The 22,551-nt window shown below is 45.0% G+C and overlaps 3 protein-coding genes across 3 annotated transcripts; 2 read left to right on the top strand and 1 right to left on the bottom strand.

Annotated features, from left to right (window-relative positions):
* Positions 1-1,129: 1,129 nt before the first annotated feature.
* On the bottom strand, positions 1,130-5,351 carry IL334_001093 (FACT complex subunit SPT16; the record flags this gene model as incomplete). Its single annotated transcript, XM_062932853.1, has 20 exons — positions 1,130-1,209; positions 1,266-1,352; positions 1,420-1,522; positions 1,578-1,707; positions 1,775-2,363; positions 2,419-2,728; positions 2,779-2,949; positions 3,001-3,339; positions 3,388-3,490; positions 3,544-3,674; positions 3,728-3,892; positions 3,939-4,127; positions 4,184-4,262; positions 4,313-4,428; positions 4,482-4,569; positions 4,624-4,723; positions 4,778-4,861; positions 4,930-5,020; positions 5,080-5,187; positions 5,283-5,351. The coding sequence occupies 20 exons, from the start codon at positions 5,349-5,351 to the stop codon at positions 1,130-1,132; spliced, it is 3,132 nt and encodes a 1,043-aa protein (XP_062788904.1).
* A 1,903-nt stretch (positions 5,352-7,254) lies between these two features.
* IL334_001092 (uncharacterized protein) lies at positions 7,255-10,196 on the top strand (the record flags this gene model as incomplete). The annotated part of the gene is made up of 19 exons (XM_062932852.1): positions 7,255-7,427; positions 7,476-7,513; positions 7,570-7,579; positions 7,640-7,663; positions 7,724-7,730; positions 7,785-7,914; positions 7,967-8,004; positions 8,072-8,146; positions 8,204-8,415; positions 8,474-8,587; positions 8,641-8,777; positions 8,828-8,893; positions 8,952-8,994; positions 9,052-9,119; positions 9,178-9,352; positions 9,406-9,504; positions 9,554-9,677; positions 9,730-9,854; positions 9,917-10,196. 19 exons carry the CDS (start codon positions 7,255-7,257, stop codon positions 10,194-10,196), a joined length of 1,938 nt encoding a protein of 645 aa, XP_062788903.1.
* Positions 10,197-10,725: 529 nt separating this feature from the next.
* On the top strand, positions 10,726-22,281 carry IL334_001091 (uncharacterized protein; the record flags this gene model as incomplete). Its single annotated transcript, XM_062932851.1, has 37 exons — positions 10,726-10,828; positions 10,897-11,205; positions 11,260-11,366; positions 11,420-11,524; positions 11,580-11,684; positions 11,746-12,168; positions 12,215-13,096; positions 13,144-13,196; positions 13,248-13,437; positions 13,497-13,698; positions 13,751-13,998; positions 14,050-14,623; positions 14,680-15,386; positions 15,439-15,962; positions 16,009-16,786; positions 16,837-16,953; positions 17,008-17,424; positions 17,479-17,833; positions 17,883-18,042; positions 18,100-18,299; positions 18,358-18,475; positions 18,528-18,673; positions 18,723-18,755; positions 18,807-18,877; positions 18,928-19,035; positions 19,090-19,286; positions 19,337-19,541; positions 19,604-20,300; positions 20,353-20,488; positions 20,551-20,694; positions 20,748-21,072; positions 21,130-21,357; positions 21,419-21,492; positions 21,554-21,698; positions 21,755-21,803; positions 21,868-22,132; positions 22,236-22,281. 37 exons carry the CDS (start codon positions 10,726-10,728, stop codon positions 22,279-22,281), a joined length of 9,546 nt encoding a protein of 3,181 aa, XP_062788902.1.
* Positions 22,282-22,551: the final 270 nt, after the last annotated feature.

Here is a 22,551-nt window from a genome sequence, read left to right as displayed (position 1 = left end):
ATACTGACACATAAGATGATGATAAAGCAATAATTCTAGTCCAGAATGACCAGAATAAATATAGAATTGATGACATCCTGCTTAGACTACCAATTAGTTTCACAGTTTACACAGCTTAACATGAAGTAATCAAGTAATTTCGTGAAGATTCCAAGGATGAATTGATGAAAGGTGTATTAGAAATTGTCATTGATTATTTCCCACTTGTCATCCGTGCTTTGTTTCATGAAAGGAACTTGTAATGTTGATATCCTGTCATTACTTTGTTTCATCAACGAACCATACTAGACGCCTTCTCCCTTTCCTATCAATTATGTATATTACTGAATAAGTGAGTTTCCTCCTTAAAATGCTCACCTCCCTTTGATTGAGCGTATTTACTTGGCTATCTGGTCGGTCCCGTTTCTTCGGTCGTAAGATTTTATCAGGCTCGGTGAAGAATCTTCACTCATGGGTCTCGCACGCAGATGCGTTGATGCTGGCGAATGTACAGATGAGATGGCACGAGTCTAGATTAAAGCAGGAGATCTTTGACAATGATGTATCATACATGATCTCTTACCATCTTCAAAAGATCGACAACCCACATGCAACTTGGATTCAGTTCGGAGACACCGGGATCCGAGTCACCGGATAACCTTATTCCCGTCTTTCTGGTGGAGCAATGCTCATTTGCTGGTACTCTCAAGTCGATAAAGCTCAGGTATAGTGCACTAACCTTTAGATTACCTCAATACAGTGTCGATCCCCCTTCCTTGTGTGAAAATGCGGTAGGTGAATATCGTCCAGCTCAGATCACGTAATATCATAGATACGGATTACAAAGGAGGACTTAGGGATCGACATCGCAATGTCTTCATTATCATGCATCTATGGGTCATGTCATTCTACTGACCCGACTCGGGAAGAGACCGCACTTGATTGACATATTCTGTGACCCGTTTGGATGCAGAGAGAGAAGTGACAAATGCTGTTCGATTAGATTGATGCGGTAGGCTTCATTCTCTTCGATGAATATGCTCGCCATAATTGATGAGATATTATCATTCTCATATCTCGCATATGTACTGGTCTTCGAAGTGTATATGATACAACATTGATGTTTTAACTCTCGTCCATAGGTCACGAATTACCTCCTTCCTCCCTTCTTCTTTTTACCTCTATCATCATCGGATTCATCATTTCCCTTCTCACGGTGCTTGTTGTCGGCTAGAGTCGAGTCGGTGTTAGCGCATACTGCTAAACCGACTACTGCGCATACTCACCTCTCTCGGCTTTTCGTTCCAACTCGTCCCAATCTTCACCTTCATCACTCAAATCCTCTGAACCAGAATCATCTGAATCGCCGCCAACTGGTTTGTCCATATGATATCAGCCATTGTACCGGCTTCTTATAAATAGGCATCAACTGTAACTTACAGTCTGATCCACTTTCTTCTGCATCCGAACTGGACTCATCATCAAACACATCAGAGTCTTCTTCGAAAACCGATCCTTCCGATGATTCTGACGATTCCCCATCCTTTTGCTCTCACGTCAGTACGGTAAAATCGGAATAACAAGAGAGCAACACTCACTGATCCTCCACCAGTCAGGAACTCCCATCCTCCCTCTGCATAGAAAGCGTGAGGATCTTCATTGAGTGTCTTCATGATCGCGGGCCAAGAGAGATTGACTGGTCCTTCGGAGATAGGGACATCACATGAACTGCAAAAGGTTGCGATTAACCGACGTATCCAAGAAAGGAGAACGATAGTCGACGGCTGAAACTCACTCCAACCATTCCTTAACGTTATCCAGATGTACTACAGGAATCGAATTGATATGTATAGGTGTTTTCTTGAAATCATTCAATACGAAAACCATGTCAAAATTCTTCAATCCAAATTGTACTCTCTCCAAGTGGACGATCTCGACTTCTGTGAGGGTGATTACAGTAAAAGGGAATTCTGAGATATGAATCAGACAATTCGTAGTTGGTAACAATAATACGTTTGATCTATATGGGACACCTGAGAAACCCAACTCCCTGAAAGGTACATCTACTTCAAGCTCGTATTGTTGTGCTTGAGCTGCAGATTCGATTCTTCTTGCAAAGTCGTGGAACTGCTTGTCAAGCTCAGCACGCCGCTTTCGGTCCTCTTGTTCTTGTTCAATCTCATCTTCATCGCCATACCTAGCTCTTCGCTTTTTACCACCAGTTTCATCAAATGACATATCGGTCACTTCGCGGTAGAACTGAACATCGTAAGTTTTCTTCTTGCCGAGCATGATAGGAGCTTTGAGATGAACATGGATGATGACAATGAGCTCTTTTTCACTAGGTTGGAAGAACAAGTGTTTGATGTTACTGAACAATAGGTCTGAACACCTTGATGTTAGCAAGATACGGAGAAAACAGCCTTTCCTCGAACTCACCAATTCTGGATGCGGGGCCATCAGGTCTGAATCTTATACCGTTCTGATGAATTTCCACATTCCCATCCGTCTTCTTTCCCTCCGGAGCAGGACGAGGGAAGACGTTTTTGAGCACGTATGGATGTCTGCCTTTCACTTCGACCAATTTCTCTTGCTCGATAACATCTGCCAGCTCCTTCCTCTCCGCTTCTCGTTTGGTAGCTGTTTTCTTCAACGCAGTGATTGCGTCGAATACTTTGAGCATATGCCTTTGGTCTTGTGAACGGAAGGAAGCTGATCGGATGAAATTGGCGTCGGGATCTTCGAAAGGCTGACGTAAAGCTCAGCCAGAGTAATCTTGCTCTTGTTTTGAAAACTTACCATATCTTCCTTCTTTCCCGCAATCTGACCAGGAGACTGGAAGTTGATTCTCAGCACGATGTGATCAGACTCTTCAGTCTTGGTGACGTTTTTGATGGTAGAAATATGGAAAGGAACGGCGAAACCATTTATCGGGAGTACAACGGATTGTCTTTGCTCATCGACGTATACCTGCAGGGATGTTAATGTACGCTTGACAAACGTAGACGGATCGAAACTCACGCGGCGATCCTCTACGGCTCTCGGCAGTTGTTCTTCTCTCCTATAACTCTCATATCGCTTCACCACCTTGTCCTGAGCGCCATCCTTGCCCTTCCCGCCTTTCTCCCACTTCTTTATTCCATCTGCGTTACGTTGAGCATGCAATCTAGCTTGGTTGGTCTTGATCTTTTCCGACGTGGTTTGCTCGACTGCCTCTCTGTTACTTCCACGAGTCTTGGTTGGCAAGACTCGGCCGCCGCCCGGCGCAGTTCGAGTTTTGACGGGAGACTTGGCCTTGGCGTCTCCATTGGTCTTCTTGGATTTAGGCTTGACCTCGGGCTCAGGCTCATCGTCCTCGTCCTATTTGGGGGTCAGGACGACACCATCGAGAGAACGTGAAGGGCTTACCTCGAGTTCCATCACTACATCACTCAGCTTGGTGCAACCTTCAGTTAAAACTACAGCTCCACTCTGTCCAACCTTAACGGTGTCAGAAACAAGAAGGGAGTAGCTGCATGATGCTGTCAGTCACATTCGCCACGGCGAGGCCAAGCGGGTACTTACGTTTTTCCTTGCTTTTTGGGATCTGGTAGATCTTGTACACCAAGAGAAAGGATCAAGACCATGTTCTCCTTCAATGTTCTTCCATTCTTAGAACTAAGGACGAATGCGCTGTCTCGATATTCGATACCAGTCTAGACAAACAATCAGCATTACTACTCGCAATACAGCACGAGGTTATACATACGGCAAACCCCATGGTTTTAACGAAATTCTGACCCAATGTAGCGCTTTTAGACTGTAAAAATTCGTGAACCTCATTGTAAACATCTTGTACTATGGCGCCAGCCTTCAGCTTTTTGAGAGCTTCTGAACGAGCTTCGAGAAGGGTAGAGTAGTAGGTTTCTTGTTTCTGTTACTGCGTTAGTGCGTGCGTAATCCAACATCGGAAAGCTCACCTTGGCAGGACTGATGAAGAAAGTTCTACCCATGCTCGTACAGTAACTTTTATATCGAATACCTAAGTTGGCTAATATGACACCAGGCTTCAAAGGGCTATTGTCGGATAACGCTGTAACTTTGAGATCGTATTTACCACCTGACTGAATAATAGGTGTATATACCCATTCCGTAGAAGCGAAGTCCACCTGTGAACAATATTCATAAGTTGGTACACAGTGAAGACTGAAGAGAAGAGGCTTACGTCGCCCAGAGAAGGGTTCTTACTCCATAATTTCATATCCGCACCTTTTTCGTCGTTTCCGATCTTCTCCTCGACCAAGCTGAATGTATCATCAGCAAGAAGCATGGTTCACAAAGGTAGAAGACTCACCCAGCGAACACGTCGTGCGGTACAACTGTCCCTCGATCTATGATGGACTCCATTTTGGATTTGAAGTAATGTTGCATAGCGGTAGATGACATCTTGGCACCGGTGATCAGGTTTTTCTATGCCCTGCTGTCAATACACGAAGCACTGAATGGTAAACATGCGGACGCACCAGCTCATCGCCATCTTTCTCATTCAAAATAGCTGAAATGGCCGTCGATATGTCTACTACTTCCAATCCAGCTTTTGAACCCGTTACGCTAGATACGCCATTCATTAAAGATATTCTTAATCCGATTGACCTCATTACTCACGCAGCATTCCAGTCGTCTACCAATTTGCCAGCAGGTTTGTCTTTCGGCAGACTTCCTATCTTCCCGTCTCCCAATGCAAGCACCAAATCCTTGATAACCTCTACAGTGATCGCATCAGCTTCAATCCGCTAACTGAATTACGAATCGTTCTCACGTTTTGCAGCTGCCTCATCTTTTGATCTAACTTGAATATCTACCTCAATCCCATTTGAGGATTGTAATTGCTTGAGAAGTTTGGCTAAGATGTGCCAAAAAGCTTGAGATTGATTTCATTGACCATAAGTAGAGAAAACCAAATACACTCACCTTTGGAGGAACTGCAGACGAATGTCACCTTCCGTGGAGATTTAGTGAAAAGCATGAGGGTGGAGGGAAATTCAAATCCTAGTAGATAGAGCTGAAATCTGCAATCAGCACCTCTTGAAGTCATCTCTTTCCAGCTTAGACTTGACTTACTTGTAGAGACATAGTCTTGTTATAGGCGGCAGTATCATCATTAGGTTCTCCTAATACGATTTGCAAAGCGGTAAGACCATCGAGCTCTCTGGTATCGCCAGATGCCGTCTGTAGATCATGTGCGTCATCGAGGATCAAAGCAGCGGAGAAGAGCAGACGGACGTCAGTGGCAGGTCTTCGCTGAAGCTTTTGCTATTACTCACCTCCCATGCCTGGAAGATCTTCTCGGCCCTCTTGAAAAATAAATTTGAATCCAGCTGAATGTCCGACATCTTGGATACGGATTAGGACTAAGGGATTGGGACTGGCGAGTTTGCGCTATCTCTTTTGCTTGCCCTTGCCTAGTCAGATTTTTTGAGTTCTTCTTGTAGGTGCGAGAGCTGAAGAGGAAGGAAAGAAAAAGATGATATGAAGATCAAAAGATTGTAAAATCAATGACGAACATGAAATGCCTTTTGTCAAAAACGCGTTGAATTCAACTTAATCAATTAACATTATGCGTACAGTGGCAAAATGGACGCGCCAACCAACCATAGACATCATAATCCCGCCACCATGACGCGGAGTTACTGACTGTGGCGTAGATATTGTACAAGACAGAAGGAAAACCAAAGTAAAAGCCATGAGTTTATTTATCTTTTGGGTCCACAAAATTGTCCCAGTCACAATATTATTGAGCACTGCCTATATGCAGCGAAATGTTTCTGAAAGACGAGTCCCACATCAACGTCTGGCTGAAAGTTTGATTCCGCCATCACTCTGCCGTGGGACCAGTGAGATAAGAAGTCCAGAACATATACATAAATATGAGTCCAGCAAATATCACGCAAAGCAATACCTTCCCGCTGCAATGACATAAATAGCATGCAAGCAGGCATCCAAAGCGCGACGTCGATGAAGAGAGTGTGCACTCTTTCAAGAACTAAATGCTCCATGTATAACCCACCAACAGAATATATCGGGTGCCCGCAGAAAAATTCGACTCCCGGAGATTTAGGTGACCTTTTCATCGCGAACAAACCTGACTGCAGATCGGCAACTTACGACGAAGATGAAACCTTGTTCTAAGATTTGCGGTGGTGATCTGCCTATCATTTGAATGGTTCTTTGCATCTCAGCTGAAGACACAGCATACATTGTTCAAAGACATACAGCTGATTTTGAGCAACAAAAGGTCGTCTGAATCAATGTGAAGTTCGTGAATGATGTGCAAGCTCAGCTGGACATCGGAAAATTGATATATAATGACGAGATGCGTTGTCCCCGAAGGGTTGTCTTTCGGTTTCGTCAGCTAAATGTCTCACAGATAAGAAAGGGCTTGTGCTTTTTGGTGAACCTGAGATTCTACAAATGAGTGTATAGATCCTTTGATCTGATTTCAGACTATATAAGAACGATTGGATGGTGCTTACTGCCACTGATTACATACGAAAGGCATTTGTATGATTTTCGGACACCCGATGTAGGGTATTGCGATGTTGTTGTGGTTTTTTCAGTTTACGTTACAATGCGCACTCAAGGCGTGGGAAATAACAATTTAATACATACTTATTTGTCTAAAAATAACAAAACCTTTCCTTATCATCAACAAAATGGTGCCTGTTACTAACCCACATTCCTTCGTCTTGAACCTCGATACACCCCCTGGATCTCGGGTTTGCACATTCCGATTATTCGGTCTCAGGCGATGTCGCACTGTCGACGGTTTCTGGACTTGGGCACCTCATATAGTGGATGCAAAAATTTATGGGATGTGGCTATATCCAACGGGAAGGATGCCTCCATTTGATAAAACAAAAATTAACGGAACCGAAGAAGACGATTGCACTGCCTGGCATCATCTGCTTTTTCAACGTTTAATACAAGGCATAGCTGCCAAGGTCGACTTTGTCACGTGTAGGTCGGGACCAGGACTGGATCTCTGAAGCCGAGAAAAGCTAAGGGCCGAATAAAGTTGATACATTTATCGTGAAATGCATGATATGCCGCAATGTTTTTTGCTCTCAGATGGCATTGTCCCTCAGCTGTGAGAGGCGATTAACACCAGTATTGTGCATATATAAAACTGATCAGGTTTCATCGCATTCGCCCACCTATTTTTGGGATATAGATTCTATAAAGCAAACTTTACTTCTTGATATTCAAAATCGACCAATCTCGAAACAGGAAGATCCAATGCTTTTACAAGGTTTTATGGCGTGCCTGATCGCCCCTACTTTCCTTGGATTGGGAGTTTTACCTGTATCAGCTTTGACGAGTTTTGAATATCTCCAAATCACAAAGTATTTCGCAGATGCATTTATGCCTTCTGGCTCGACTGACTTGATCGCCGATGTCAATAACAAGAAGTAGGTCAGGAGTCTGGAGGAAAATATGGAAGCTGACGGTTCGGAAAGAGCTGTATTCGCCGAAGACGTGAAAGGCAGTATTGATAGTGAGTTCAAACAACTCACGAGGCGGTATTGCTATTCGGCTGACCATCATGGTCAGTTATTGGAAAGTATGTATGGTTGTCTGCCTTTCACTATAGAGATTGTCGTTGACTGATTGATATTGATAGTATTGATGGTCGAGACTATACCGCGTGAGTCTGTCCCATTCTCATCTTATTTCGGACCTTTCAGGCTGACAGTCCTGAATATAGGAATTTCGTGAGCTCGCTTTAATGAAGTATGGATCTCCATCTAACCGTCTGGACACCTTAGCTGCTCGGACTTTTCCTTGGCGCAGCGCAACATCCTTCTTTACCATCTCCTATCGGAATACCAGTGTCTTACAATGTCACCGCTGCCGCGGTTGAGCATAATACTGTATCCGCAGGTATCAGATTTGAGCGTACGTTGACTTTCGAATGGCCCCTAAGAAGATCCACTCACCATTGTTGTAGTTGAATATCCGATTCTGAATACTACATACCCTCTTGAAGTGAGTATATACATCCGGTACCTGCGGACAGAGGGGAGATGCCTCGACTGATCGTTTGACTTTGTAGCTTGAGATCTTTATTACCATCAATGAGCAGAAAGAAATCTCACAATATGATATCTCGTTTAAGCGATGGGCATGGGTGAGTAGGTCTCGCCGAGTTAGGTTCAGAGGATGGTATCTTATCTCTTTCTCATAGGCTACGGACACAATCGTCCCCTTGTTGACACCTTACATGGCTCAAACGTTGGGGATGTCAAATGAGAATTCAACGGTTACTCTCCATCAATTCCTTGCATTCGCATCCTGTTCCCAAGCAATGACTTACTGTAATGCATCAAACGCTCAATTCGAGAACATGTCAACGTGTCTTGCAAGTACCGCTGCGATCCCTACCGGCGAATTTTACAGGTTTGTGGATATATGATGCTTGGGAAGTAGGGCCTCACTGATATGAGTTCTGTGGTAGGGTTGGGGAGAATAATCTCGCTTGCAGAGCAATTCATGCGTCTTTGCTTCAACTGAACCCTGACACGTATTGCTCCGCCATGAGTGCTTCTGCAAGTGATTGGTGTGTTGACAGGTGAGATGAACCGTTTCTACGAGTCAGCAAATTGGCTGACTGGCAATTGCAAGGGATTATACCGACACCGTTCGGGAGGACCACTTCGATGAAGGCTTTTTGGCTCCTAAATACATCACACCCGAAAACAAAAAGCTTGTACAAGACATTTGGGCCTCAAGTATAAATAGCAAGCTTGACCCTCTTCTTGGTATGTCCAACCTTCTATCAGACGAAAGCCACTGCTAATTGCGATTACAGAGATCTCAATGAGCACGCAGAATATTCACTCTTGGGACGCTACTTTTTACGCCACCCTCACTTTCGGTGAGAGAGCTTTCCATCATAATACTCGATGGATCATGGCTGACCTGGGATTTCATAGTCTACTTCATCTTCTACTACTTCTTTGCCAAAGTAACAGATCTGTAAGTCTCACTGCGTGATTACTCATGAGGGGCATGTAGCTTACGGGAGGTCAACAGGCTGTTTGCACGCTTCAACAGAGCGTACAAGGACTTACCTCGCGAGTTGCAGAAAAATGTGACCATGTGTAAGCGTTATGGTATTGATATAGTCGACCGCGCTGACACGATACCATCACAATAAAGATTTGTTGACAATAGTATTCACTACAATCGCTCTAGCTCTCCAGCTGGTCGGTTCTCCTGGGTTCAAAGGAGAATGGCACTATTGTGAAACCAGATGCACTCGACTTGCTGCTGTACTTACAGTGGCTCTATACATCTTCGAGCTGATTTTCAGGTTCAACATGCGTCTTCCTCTGTAAGTAGAATCCAGTAACTTCGTATTAGAACTGAGATCAGCGTGTTTGCCAGTATCGCACATCATATCCTCACTATTTTTGCCGTTTCTCTCGCGGTTACCGCGGTCGAGTACACCCAACATCCGGGATATATGCTCAGTGGAATCATTTGGTATGTGTTTCGATCCTCTCTTCCTTAGACTGGCTAACGCGATGCGTAGGTTGTTTCAAGCGACAACCGAGCAGCCCACATTTGTTGGCTTGATGGGGTACAGACTGAAATGGCGAAGAGAGACTGTCGCCACGATCCTCAAAATATCTTCAATTCAGACCTTTGTTTTCAAGGTGCGTTAACCATTCCCTTGGTCTCATGTACATAAGGCTCAAGACATCCCAGGCGGCAAGTGCTCTGGCCCTGTTAGTGTATTGGGGCCTTCACCAAAACGTACATTACAACTCGATTGATCTTGTATGGTCGATCTTCGTTTGGATCATCGCCATTGGATTATTCATGACCCAAATGTAAGTAATCAATCTGCAATTCTTGAATTCTATCCAGTATGCCGAATTGATGGCCATTTTAGCTGGGGTTCATACGTGACGTATATCATCGGAGTGAACATCCTCAAAAAGAGGAGACCGAGTCATCCAATCCGACTAGAATCCACTGATTCTTCAACCTTCGACCTGGAGAAGGCTCAACCCGTAAGATCGGAACAGAGTAGTAAAGCCTCCACTCCATCTGATATGGTGCCCCTCGGCTATGTGACCTCAGCCACTCAAAACATCAATATAAGCATGAGCACGTTCAGCTCGTCGATCGGTCTAATTCCCACTGAGCAACAGACAGTCAGATACGAGTAGGGTTGAGCAGTCAAAGCGTGGAAAGAAAAAAAACATGGCAACAGAGTCCACTTACCATCAGCGTTGTTCAGATTTTGTATCATCTTATCTCTCTTCTCGTCATGCTATTATTTAGGCCGGCATGTAGGTTTTTTTGCCTGACGAATGTATTGCCAATGTACTGAGCCCTTTCTTGCACCGTTCAAGAGATAGGACGGCTTAGTTACGTAAGTGGTTCATCTTCCTGTGGTATCAGCCACGTGACCACCCCTTAAGCATGAATTACAACAGTATGATGACGATGTTTGCCATTCCATTCCGAGATTACTGAGAAATGATCATCTCCCCTTCCCTTATTGCCTGCTGTTGGGAAACCTTTGTCAAACTAGTCTTCTTGAATTCTGCAATCTTCTCATTGTCACTATCGATCATCATCGTCGTCGAGCATTTGAATCGTCTTGGAGATACATCGGGCACTGCTTACTTATACATCCACACTTAAATCATATAAGGAACTCGCTCCACGGCTGCCTCCCACCGCCTAGCGGTCATGCAGGCTCTGAAGAATGTCGCCATCCGTTTACTCAACATCTACGTTGGACCGTATGTTGAGAACTTGGATACAAATGCGTTGAACGGATCCTTATGGTCAGGTATGGTGTCAATTTCAATCAAATGCGAAAGTCAGGTATCGCAAAACTGATAACCATTGTATTTATAGGTCAAGTCAACCTGAAGAATTTGCATCTGAAGAAATCGCTCTTGGAACGTTTTGGTCTTCCTGTAGAGATCGTAGCCGGAGATATCGGATCCTTGTCGCTATCTATACCTTGGAATGCTCTGAAGAGTCAGCCGGTGAAGGTGGTCATAGATGACGTGTATATCCTAGCGAGAGCGAGACCGGAAGGGAAAGTGGACCCAGAAGAAGACGAAAGAGTGGAACAAGCTACAAAGCAGGACAAGCTAAAATCAGCTGAGGCAGTAGATAATGCTGCTAGTCAGGTTGGACATCAGGAAGGGAATGATGAAAGTGAGTATGGGTATACCGGGAATGGAGCGTGCCGAACTAATTCATATCGTATAGCGAAACAAACATATATCGGTGCAATCGTTTCAAAGATAGTGGACAACGTGCAAATACAGGTCAAAAGCATCCATGTCAGATATGAGGATGGAACAAGTACTCCCGAGGTGAGCCTCTGCGATAACATACAGCGATGCCGGATGATCTGACATTTGACTAGCACCCATTTGCTGCTGGTATCACCCTTGACGAGTTCAAAGCTGTTTCTACTGATGAAAACTGGGTAGAAGCCTTTATCCAGAACAGCTTGAATGGTGTACACAAAGTGAGCAGCATGATATATTACGAAAAAGGCGTAATCAAGCTGACTTGCATTGCAGCTCGTCAAACTTGGGGCATTGGCAGTATACTTCGATACTGACACAGGAAGTTTAGATAAAGGGTTGGATGATAGGCAGGGAACAATCGATGCTCTCAAGGCTATGGTTAGTAATCACTATTCGACCTGCGATGTTTCTTATTACTGATGCTGGTTGATATGTTAAGCTCGACGGATCACCAAATCATCAATACATCCTCAAGCCTGTTACTGGAGAAGCAAGAGCGATTATCAATAAAACCATGTCAAACGAAATGCCTAAAGTAGATGCCCAAGTCATGTTTGACGAGATTGGTGTTGTCATCGACAGAGATCAATATAGAGATGCGCTTTCAGTGATTGACGTCTTCCACTTTTATCGTCGAACACACCAATATCACAAGTTCCGACCACCTGAAGATGAATTCAAGGACAATCCCGCCAAAGCCAGGTTGAAGTTTGCTCTCAATGCCATCAAATCAGAAGTACACGAGAAGAACAGAAGGTGGTCTTGGGATTATTTGAGAGAGAGAAGAGATATACGGAAGAGATATGTAGATCTGTATGTGGATAAGCTGGCTCTGACTGAGGGAAAGCAGTTACCGGTTGAAGTGAGTGGTTCCTTCACATCCAGACTCACTGCTGACAGGAATTTAGGATGGTACGGCTCTTGCTGAGATCGAGACAAAATCCTCTTATGAAGATATCCGTTTCTTCCGATCAGTCGCGCGAGCTAAGGCGAAGAAAGATGCGGCTACGAGAAGAAAGCTTGAGGTAGAGAAGTTAAAGAATCAGCCGCAAAAGCAGACCTGGTCCCAATGGGTGTGGGGTTCATCTGCCAAATCAGACGGAGCTGAGAATGAAATGTCGGAAGAAGAGAAGAAGGAAATCGACGATATTATCGACTATGATGCGACTGCCGCTGCCGAAAGCGTTGGCAGTACTCCTCGAGATTACATGAAAGCCCGATTGTCCGCCAAGCTCAACAAGGGATCTTTCTCTCTTCGAACGGAACCTCACGGAAAAAATAACGATATCATCGCTCTTGTCTTTGATTCCTTTTCCGCAGATGCGATTCAACTCACAGATTCTATGAAAGGCAAGATAGCCCTTGGTGGATTCAGGGTCTACGATGGTACGACGGCTGATTCACTATATCCTCAAATTGTACGAGTGAAGGACATTGAAGAGAACCAGACGGGAAAGACAAGCCAAGAGAGTCTGGAAGTCGCAGGCGGAGTGGATGGAGCGGTCGCCGACATTGATGCGGGTCTGTCGCAAGACGCAGACCCTTTCTTTGTCATGGAAGTAGAACAGAATCCGCTGGATGGTCGTGCGGACAACGCGGTCACCATCAAAATGCGTCATTTGGAAATTATTTATCATAAAGGATATGTAGAGGCGGTTGTTCAGTTTTTCAAACCACCAGAAAGTCAGCTAGAATCAATTGGAGCTCTTTTGGATGCGGCAGGACAGACATTAGACGGCATCAGGAAAGAGACTCGAGCGGGTTTGGAATATGCACTTGAACAACACAAAGTAAGCTTACACCTTGGTATACCCGCACAAGCTAATCAATGCAATAGACGGTTGATATCCAACTGGACATGAATGCTCCTATCATAATTATACCCATGGAGTAAGTGCGACAAGAGCTGATACTTCTTCGATCAAGCTGACTTCAAATCAGTGTGAAAGTCAAGAAATGTCAAACATTGGTGCTGGATGCTGGTCACATTTCGGTTGTAAGCAAACTTGCTGACAAGGATAAATTGAAGGAAGTGCAAAGCAAGCGAGGCAGGCAGTACAGTGATGACGATTACAAGCAACTCGAAGACTTGATGTATGACCAATTTGATCTACATCTCGAATCGGCTCAGGTAAATTATTCCCGCTCGCATGACTTTTTTTGTGATACGGGGCTAATATCGTCTCTTAGCTTTTGATGGGCCCTGACGTGGATGCTTGTATGGGTGCTCTTGAGGATCATGAGACTGGTCCCGCTGAACTCCATGTTCTCGAGCGCATCAACATGTCATTTGCCGTACAAAACGCCATTGTCAATGCTCCCACATTGACCCGGTTCAAAATAGCTGGACACTTACCGGATCTGCACGTGAATTTTTCTGATCGGAAATACAGTGAGTGAATAAGCTGTTTCGCGGTCACGAAGTAGCTAACATGGCTTGATAGAAACATTGATGAGATTTATCGATGTTGCTATTCCCAAGTTTGGCGAAGATTCCCCCGCTCAAGATCCCGCACCCAAAATCACTCACACCGATTCACGTGCTGTTTTCCGTCAAGCTCAGATAGAGGAATACAACTTCGACGATTCTCGATCGATAATATCCAATCATACTGCTGCAGAAAGGGATGACAGCAGTTCTGTTGGAGGGAAAGCAGAACAGTTCTACGAGGCACGAGATGACCAGACTGACGTAAGCCAGCAGACCGACTACGCCCATGCTGTTGCTGATTATTATATTTAGAGCCAAAAGAACGCTATGCGTCAGATCACTTTCGAGTTCACCTTCTCCGTTGGTAAACTTCAGGCATCTCTTTACAAGTCAAGTTCGGCAACGTCAGAAAAGGCATTCGCTGATGCGGTACTGGAAGATTTCGGGTTAACGTTTGCTCTCAGAAAGTACGATATGTCTGTGGACCTTTTCTTACGGTCTGTTGCTTTTGCGATGGTGGAACAAGGAGGCATTACAAAACGACCAATTCTTTCCTCCGCTAATGATGGCAGTGGCTCCCCTTCGGATCTCAAGCTTCTCCAAGTCAAATACCTCAAGGTTCAGAAGGAATCGCCAGAATTTATGACAAAACATGAAGGAGTTGACACTAGCATCGACACGGAACTTTCGACCTTCAAAGTTACTCTCGCTCCCGAGCCCATCTTGTCATTGTATGACTTCATCATGACTACCTTTGTACCACAAGAAGACCAGCAAGCCCAATCTCACACCGAGGGTGAAGAATCGGGTCAATCGACGAAGCCAACAGAAGAGGAGCAGTCGACTGACAAGTTGCGAATCAGAGTAAAGCTCACTAGTGCGCAAGGTGAGTTTTTCCACTTATCGTCATACCGACATCTGTTGATCTTGTCTGTACTGAAGTCTCACTCGAGAATAACGGCAACCGATTTGCTCTGCTTGGCCTTCCATCCGCGGACGTGGCTCTCTTACTTAGAGCAGGGACCTTAAGGATCGGCGCAAGGCTCGGTAACATCACCCTTGAGGATCTTTCAGACATCTCTGTGGCGGATCCTTCATTCAAAAAGCTGCTATCAATAGAAGGAGAGGAGTTAGCGGACTTTAGCTATGAGACGTTCGATCCCAACGACAAGGAGACTTTCCCGGGGTACAACTCGTCTGTGCATCTTCGAACAGGCTCGCTGAAATTCACGTTCATGGAAGGACCTGTCCGAGATCTTTACGCCTGGGCATTGAAATTCGCACGCATGAAAGCGATATACGATACTGCTCAACAAGCAGCCGTGCAGCGAGCATCCGAAGTCACCAGGATGCATTTCGATGTAGTTATCAAAACTCCTATCATCATCCTACCGCGCGATGGTCTCGTATCTACCGATGCGCTCATCCTTCGTCTTGGTGAAGTCGTTGCGAAGAACGAATATCTCAATGATCCAGACGATACTGCTACCATCGATGCCAGTCTTCGAGGTATCAGTATGGCTTCTGAGATCACAGTTGGAGACAGGAAGGGTACTCTACAAATGGTTGAAGACGTCGCCATCACAGCGGAGATCAAGCAGGCTGGAGGCTCTAGTCACCGATCAGATCCTCATCACGCGGATACGGAGGTGCGTAACTTTGGGCACTACCAAAAATAGGTCCATACTGATCATGAAATAGATATCTACCGTGATGTCGGACGTTAAAATGTCCCTCACCCAGCGTCAATATGTCTTGCTTCTGGCCATCCTTGAGTCCCTTCCTCGCGCTCTCAATGACATCGGTGATGCAGATTTCTCTCCTGACTCGATTCCCGCCACACCGGCTACGATCTCTCGAGTGGAAAGTCCGATAACAGAGACCCCACCTGATGAGCCCAGCGTCAACCTTGAGCCTGAGCTAGCAGTGGTTAAATCTGACCATCACGGTGACGTGCAGCTTTGGACGGCTTTGGATGTTCATTTCTCTGTCGGATCTATCGCGCTGGAAGTCTACACCAATGACGCAATCGTACAAGATGATTTGAAGGATAATAGTATTGCTCGGTTTGCTTTGGTCAAGACTCAGCTCGGTGTTAAAAAGCTATCGGATGGAGCTATGGAAGCCGAATTTTCACTGAAAACACTCTCTTTCTCTAGTACAAGGACTGGAAACAGCATGTTCAGAGACATTATCCCCCCTGCAAGTCATGAAGGTAATCAGATGTGAGTACGCAAGTGGCATGCCGTGATCGTGGCTAACTTTTCCCAGAATGCTCCAATACACCATGGCTGGCGGGTCAGACCAATCATCACTGGCTATACTGACGATCGATAGCCCACGCTTCATCTTAGCCGTTGATCCTTTGGCTGCTTTGCTGGAGTTCGCTGTAGCACCCTTCAATAAGCCAGCTTCTGCCGAAGCTCAGAAAGTTGAAGAAGAACGACTCGAAGAAATCGAAGAAGCTCCCAAAAAAGAAGGCGGATTGTCGTTCCGAGTCGAGATTATCGATGCCACTGTCATTGTCATTGCCGACGATACTAATCCGAAGACTCAAGCTATCCAGTTGTCTATCAAGGAAGTCTTACTTTCCCAACAAAGCATCCTTGCCTTGAAGATCGAGAGAATTGGAATGTCCTTTGGACGCATGGATAGGCCTAACGATAGGGTGAAATTCTTGGACGATCTCAACGTCTCGTTATCGCTTGATACGCGACGCAGGGGTGCTCAGCAGATGACGAGCTTCGAGGTCGATATACCGGATGCTATAATATTCAGAGCGTCTTATACGGACATGATGTTGATCGTGGATATCGTCAACAAAGCAACCGCTGTTGCCACCAAGGCTCTTGCACCAGAAGGTCAACAAGAAGGAACACTGCCTGAAACTAGACGGGACAGCTTAACTGTGGACACTGCAACTGAGACCACTTCTATGGCAGTCATTCCCTCTAAGCATTCCAGGAAAGCCTCTGTTGGACGAAGATCTTCGACGAGTCGACGACGATCATCCGTAGAAAAAGCTCATGTGCTAGTATCCAAAGAACAGGTAAGTCGTTCAACTGTGATTGTATGAACATATTTTAACTCTTTCATCAGCTCAAGGCACGGATCAATGGGTTCCAATTCGTTTTGATTGGAGACTTACAAGAAATGCCTATGGTGCATCTTTCTTCAAATGAATTCCAGGTAATGATCAATGATTGGTCCGGAGACGTGAGTCCATTTCTGACTACCACCATTGGATGCCACAAGCTAATAGGCGAGCAGATGAAAATGGCTACATCCATCACAACCTCCATTCGATACTTCAACTTGACCAACTCGTACTTTGAGCCATTAATGGACCCTTGGAAGTTCGACTTACGCGTCAATCGACTATCGGCTGGTCCAGGACACAGTCCGCTCAACATTCGGCTATCGGCTAGCGAGCGGCTAGAGGTGAATCTCAGCTCAGCTTTCATCGAATTGGCCATTACAGCCATGACGGTCTGGAGCCGAGAGCAAGAGAGAGCGAAAGAAGGTCGGGGTTCGGATGCTCCTTTCAGAGTCAGGAACCGTACAGGATTAACTGTCCTACTCTGGCCTGAACAGGCTGATCTCAGTAAACAAGTTACTGGAGTCAAGCGTCTCGATGATGGAGCAGATGTACCTTGGCGATTCGAAGACAGGAGACAAACTCGAGATGTAAGCCGTGAAATACATCTGTGGAGATTGACATGCGCTGATGTTCAAACATAGAATGTGTCCGCTGTCCGTCATAATACTCTTGGAATCCAACTGCAAGATACCCCATGGGAAGCCTTACGAGGTATCTCAGTGGATCGTGAAGGTGACCACATCCTCACGCTTCGACCACGATTGGACAGGGTATCGCACCAGATCACTTGCGAGATCAAGCTTGAAAACAACATCAAAGTCATCACTTTCCGGTCAACGCTGAATGTCGAGAATCAAACCAGCTTGCCGATCGAGATGATCGTGGTAGATTCTCACGGCAAAGCTTCGTCGGGAGCGATGAAGATCTCTCCAGGAGAATCATGCCCTCTTCCCCTCGAAGCAGCCTTCGAGAAAAGATTTAGGCTAAGACCACTGAGTGAGTCTAGTGTGACGCAAGGTAGAATAGCGGGCTAACCGTCTTTCAGAGGGATTCGGTTTCGACTACAGCTGGTCAATGCCCCTTCACTGGAAACAGCTTGTCACTAAGCCCATCCGACCCATCAGCTGCAAACATCAAACTCCAAAAGAACCGGCCTTCTACTTCCAAGCTCAGGCAAACTTTAATGCAAAGGATCCAGCCGCCAAGTAGGTGCTGATTTTTGGATGACTTGTGAAGTTGAAGCTGATATTCGTGTTGTCTAGGATATATCCACGAATGAGTCTCACTTTGCGAGCACCTGTGGAACTGGAAAATCTCCTGCCATACGACATGAAGTTCCGAATACATGATAAGAACACAGGACTCAGCTCGAGCAACTTCCTCGTAAAAGGCGGATCCAGCCCGATTCATACAGTCGAATTGGGACATCTCCTCCTGCTCAGTGTAGCGCCGGAGGATACCAGTAAGTTAATCACAGTAGAATCACTTGCATTCGAAAAATCACTTATTTGTATCTACAGACTTGAAGCAAAGCGATTACGCCATCATCAACACGGATGATGTGGAGTTACCAATTGAAGACCACTTCCAGCTTGCTGATGAACAAGGCTTGAAGCTAATGTTGAAGCTTCATTACTTGTGAGCTTATTGTGCTTAAGTTGACGATTATCTGTATTGATTACCAACGTAGTACTTATCCCAACTCTGGCGGAGCCTTTAAGGTACAGGTGTACAGTCCATTCATTTTCATGAATAAAACGGGTTTGCCGTTCGACCTTGCAGCTCGATCATGGACGGGTGGCCAAAAACCAATAGCTGGGCGCGATCTTTTCGCTAGTGAGTGTTCCCCTCGTTATCTATCGGTCTCAAGCTGACACGCATTCAGACGATTATCATCGGGAAGTTCCTACTCCATTCAGTAAGTTTATGTGGTCGTTGCAAAGGACAGTTCTGACTATGAGTCTCGCAGTGTTCGGCTTCCCAAATGAGGACCGTCGAAATAGATTACAATTGAGGGTAGATGATAGCAAGTGGTCACAAGTGAGTTTAGCCTAACTGTCTCCACTTCCATCCGGCTAACATTAATCTAGCCCATCTCCTTCGAGCCGGTATCTGCCGATATGCAGATTGTCATGACTAGCGCTTCTGGAGAGAGTGAAAACTATGTTGGACTGTCGTATGTTGAGGGCATAGGAAAAGTAAGTTAGGTTACACACGAAAGCGGTGACGGCTTAGCTAACACGTTATGCTAGTATAAATTGACCAAAATAATTACAATCGCTCCACGATTCATGGTCAAGAACACCTTTACTTATCCCCTTAAAATTAGGCAACACAGTACTCAGAATGTTATTGAGATCGGACCCGGTCAACGTGTGCCAATTCATGAGTTGCAACACCAAGCCCCATCTCAACTCAGTATGGCCTTTGACGAACCCAATCTGAAATGGTGAGTACAGCTCTTTCATGTAAGTGGAGCAAGGTCTGATGAGGTTACAGGTCTGCCCCATTCAATATGGCCGATATCGGTCGAACGAACATCACATTAAAGAGACAAACCACACGCGGCTCAAAAACATATCTCCTCCGCGTTGATACACATCTCGAAGGCTCTAGTGTATTCATCTACGTCTCGCGAGATACAGATCACTGGCCACTACGATTGAGGAATGATACTGGAGTGCCACTCAAGTTCCAACAGTTTGTAAGTGCTTAGGAACAATTTTGCTTGCTGCTGCAGGAAGCGCGAAGCTGACACTCTTGCAGGACGATGACGGAACAAGAGATAGTCGACCCATACGCAATCTTCCACCTAAAGCGGAACAAGATTACGCTTGGGACTGGCCGACTGCTAGCAATAAGCGAATCAGATTGCTGGTCGACGATGGACCAAATAACGAACCTATACCCTTAGCTAACACGGTTGACATGATGGCTATCGGTATTCAACCACCCATCAAAGTACCCCGGACGGCCAGCGTCCCAAGGTCAAGTGCCTTATCGATAGATGTTCAAGCTGACGGCGGCTCACAACTCCTCATCCTTTCGCCATACAACGAGGAGACAAGTGTATATAAACCTACCAAACGCGCTCCTGGAGGAATGAGGCGTACAGATAGTACCGATACTCTCTCTTCTGCCACAGCGTCTTATGAAACTGTATCAGTAAGCGAGAAAGCTTCGTTGAACGTATCGGTCGAGCTTGAAGGTATCGGTATATCAGTCATTACCAAACGACCAGACGAATTGCTCTACGTCTCGGTACGAGGACTCAAACTGGGTTACTCGGACTATCCGCAATACTATGATGCTTTTATCGATTGCAAGTGGATTCAAATTGATAACCAACTGTTTGGAGGTTTGTTCCCTATCATTCTATATCCTACTGTAGTCCCGAAAGATGGTAAAGAATTAGAATCTCACCCTACTCTTCAAGCATCGGTCGCTGTACTCAAAGATCAATGTAAGCTTTTCTGTGCGCTTGTAATCACTGTAGTAAGCTGACTATCCTGTAGCCCATGGCGTTGTTTTCATAAAATACGCAACAATTCTGCTACAGTCGATGACCGTGGAGCTAGACGAGGATTTCATGTTTGCTTTACTTGACTTTGTCAAATTCAAAGATGCTGCTTGGAAGGAGGATACCCACGAGTACGTATCGATGTTTTCATCAAAAGCGTCGGTAGCTGACATCTCATGTCACATCATATCAGCATCCTCATCGAGCACCCCAAGGATATTCCCGAACCCGATATCGCTTCTGCTCAAGCCGATGTCTTTTTTGAAGCGCTGCAACTACAGCCTGTCTCTCTGGAGTTATCGTTCATGAGGACTGACAGAGTCAATGTGGATGAAAAGTAAGTGCAGAAAAAAACTTTCCTGGCAAGTTCGCCTGCTGATGATTCTGCAGGGTCTCGACACGAAATCCCTTCTACTACGCACTCAACGCTCTTACCATGACACTCGGTAACGTCAATGCTGCACCGTTGAATTTCCGAGCGCTGTTCTTGGAAAATGTTCGACTCAGTATTCCATCTTTACAAGAACGTGTTCAATTGCATTATCAAGAACAGTTCATCTCTCAAATCTACCGAGTACTTGGATCTGCGGATTTCCTTGGTAATCCCGTTGGATTGTTCAATAACATCAGTTCCGGATTCTCTGATATCTTCTACGAACCATATCAAGGTATCGTCATGCACGGTAATAAAGACATTGGCCTCGGTATAGCTCGAGTGAGTAGCGTGTTACTGGATCAGCAAGGGAAAATGCTGAATCCAGTCTTGTTTTAGGGCGCTACGAGTTTCGCGAAGAAGACCGTTTTTGGTATTTCAGATAGTATGACCAAGTTCACTGGCAGTATTGGAAAAGGTCTTTCTGCCGCTACGTTAGACTCTGACTTCCAGAATAAACGACGAATGACGCGAAGAAGAAATAAGCCCAAACATGCTTTGTATGGTGTGGCTGCCGGAGCAAGTGCTTTCGCCGATAGTGTGACCAGTGCTTTTGAAGGTGTTGCAGTGAGTTAGATTATCAAAGGTAATCAAAAAATTATAAGCTAATGTAAACATCGATTTTCAGTCAAAACCCATTGAAGGTGCAGAAAAGGAAGGAGCGCTTGGTTTCACCAAAGGCATTGGAAAAGGTGTTGTCGGGTAAGTGTACTGCTCGAATCAAAGCACATCATCTTCAGTAACTGACCCATTTGTGTTGTAGCTTGTTCACAAAACCCGTTGTCGGTGTGATGGATTTCGTGTCTTCATCTACTGAAGGTATAAGGAACACTACGACTGTATTTGATCAATCGGATCTGGACAGAGTACGATTACCTAGATTCATCTCTGCAGATGGTGTGTTAAGGGTGAGTAGATTGTATACATACCACTAGGAGTCAATATTGATTTGATGGGTTTTTAGCCATTCTCTGCCCGAGAGGCATTGGGCCAGTCATGGCTTAAAGATCTTGGTAAGTGTTGTCTCTTTATTTTGACCTAGTATGATTGTTGATGCTGAATAATGATGAATAATAGATGCTGGAGCATTCTTCAACGATTCTTATGTCGCTCACATCGATCTTCCAGGAGATGATGCAGTATCAATCTTATCAAATAATCGGATTGTACAAGTCCAGCTTCGAAGACTCAAAGTGATCTGGCAAGTACCATTTGAAGAGTTAGCTAGTTTATCTTTGGAGGCGAATGGAATCAATTTGGTTAATAGAGATGGAAGAGGTGGTCCATTCCTACCTGTCTCAGAACAAACGGCAAGAGAATGGTATTTCAAACAGATTGGAAGGTGAGTCACACAGAACATAGTATTCCTACGTTTGCATTCAGCTCAGCAGATACTGCTAAAAAGGAATGCTGCTGATTTGATTGGCCGTGAATCTCGTTTTTAGGGTCGTGGTAGCTTACAACAAATCACATAGTCAAAGAGATGATTGAGGGCGATAACTTAGAGGAATAGGAAAGAGTTTGATGTTGAATAAGCAATGAATGAGTGGAGAACCCTCATTGGTGCATATCGACAGATAGATGAAATTATAAAAGATAAAAGATAATAGTATATACCCTTATTTAGATATACCCAATCAATAACCAAACATACATGCCGAATGTACGAATATCATATGCACCACTTTTATTTATGTCTGGAGTCAGACCAATATTGCATGAGGATTGTCCATAAGATTCTCACTAAATTGTTGCTGATTT

This window comes from Kwoniella shivajii, chromosome 1 (genome assembly GCF_035658355.1).
Source record: "Kwoniella shivajii chromosome 1, complete sequence".
In the NCBI taxonomy this organism is placed as follows: domain Eukaryota; kingdom Fungi; phylum Basidiomycota; class Tremellomycetes; order Tremellales; family Cryptococcaceae; genus Kwoniella; species Kwoniella shivajii.
The sequence above is the reverse complement of the archived record's forward strand: the minus strand, read 5'-3'. Positions and strand labels throughout refer to the sequence as shown.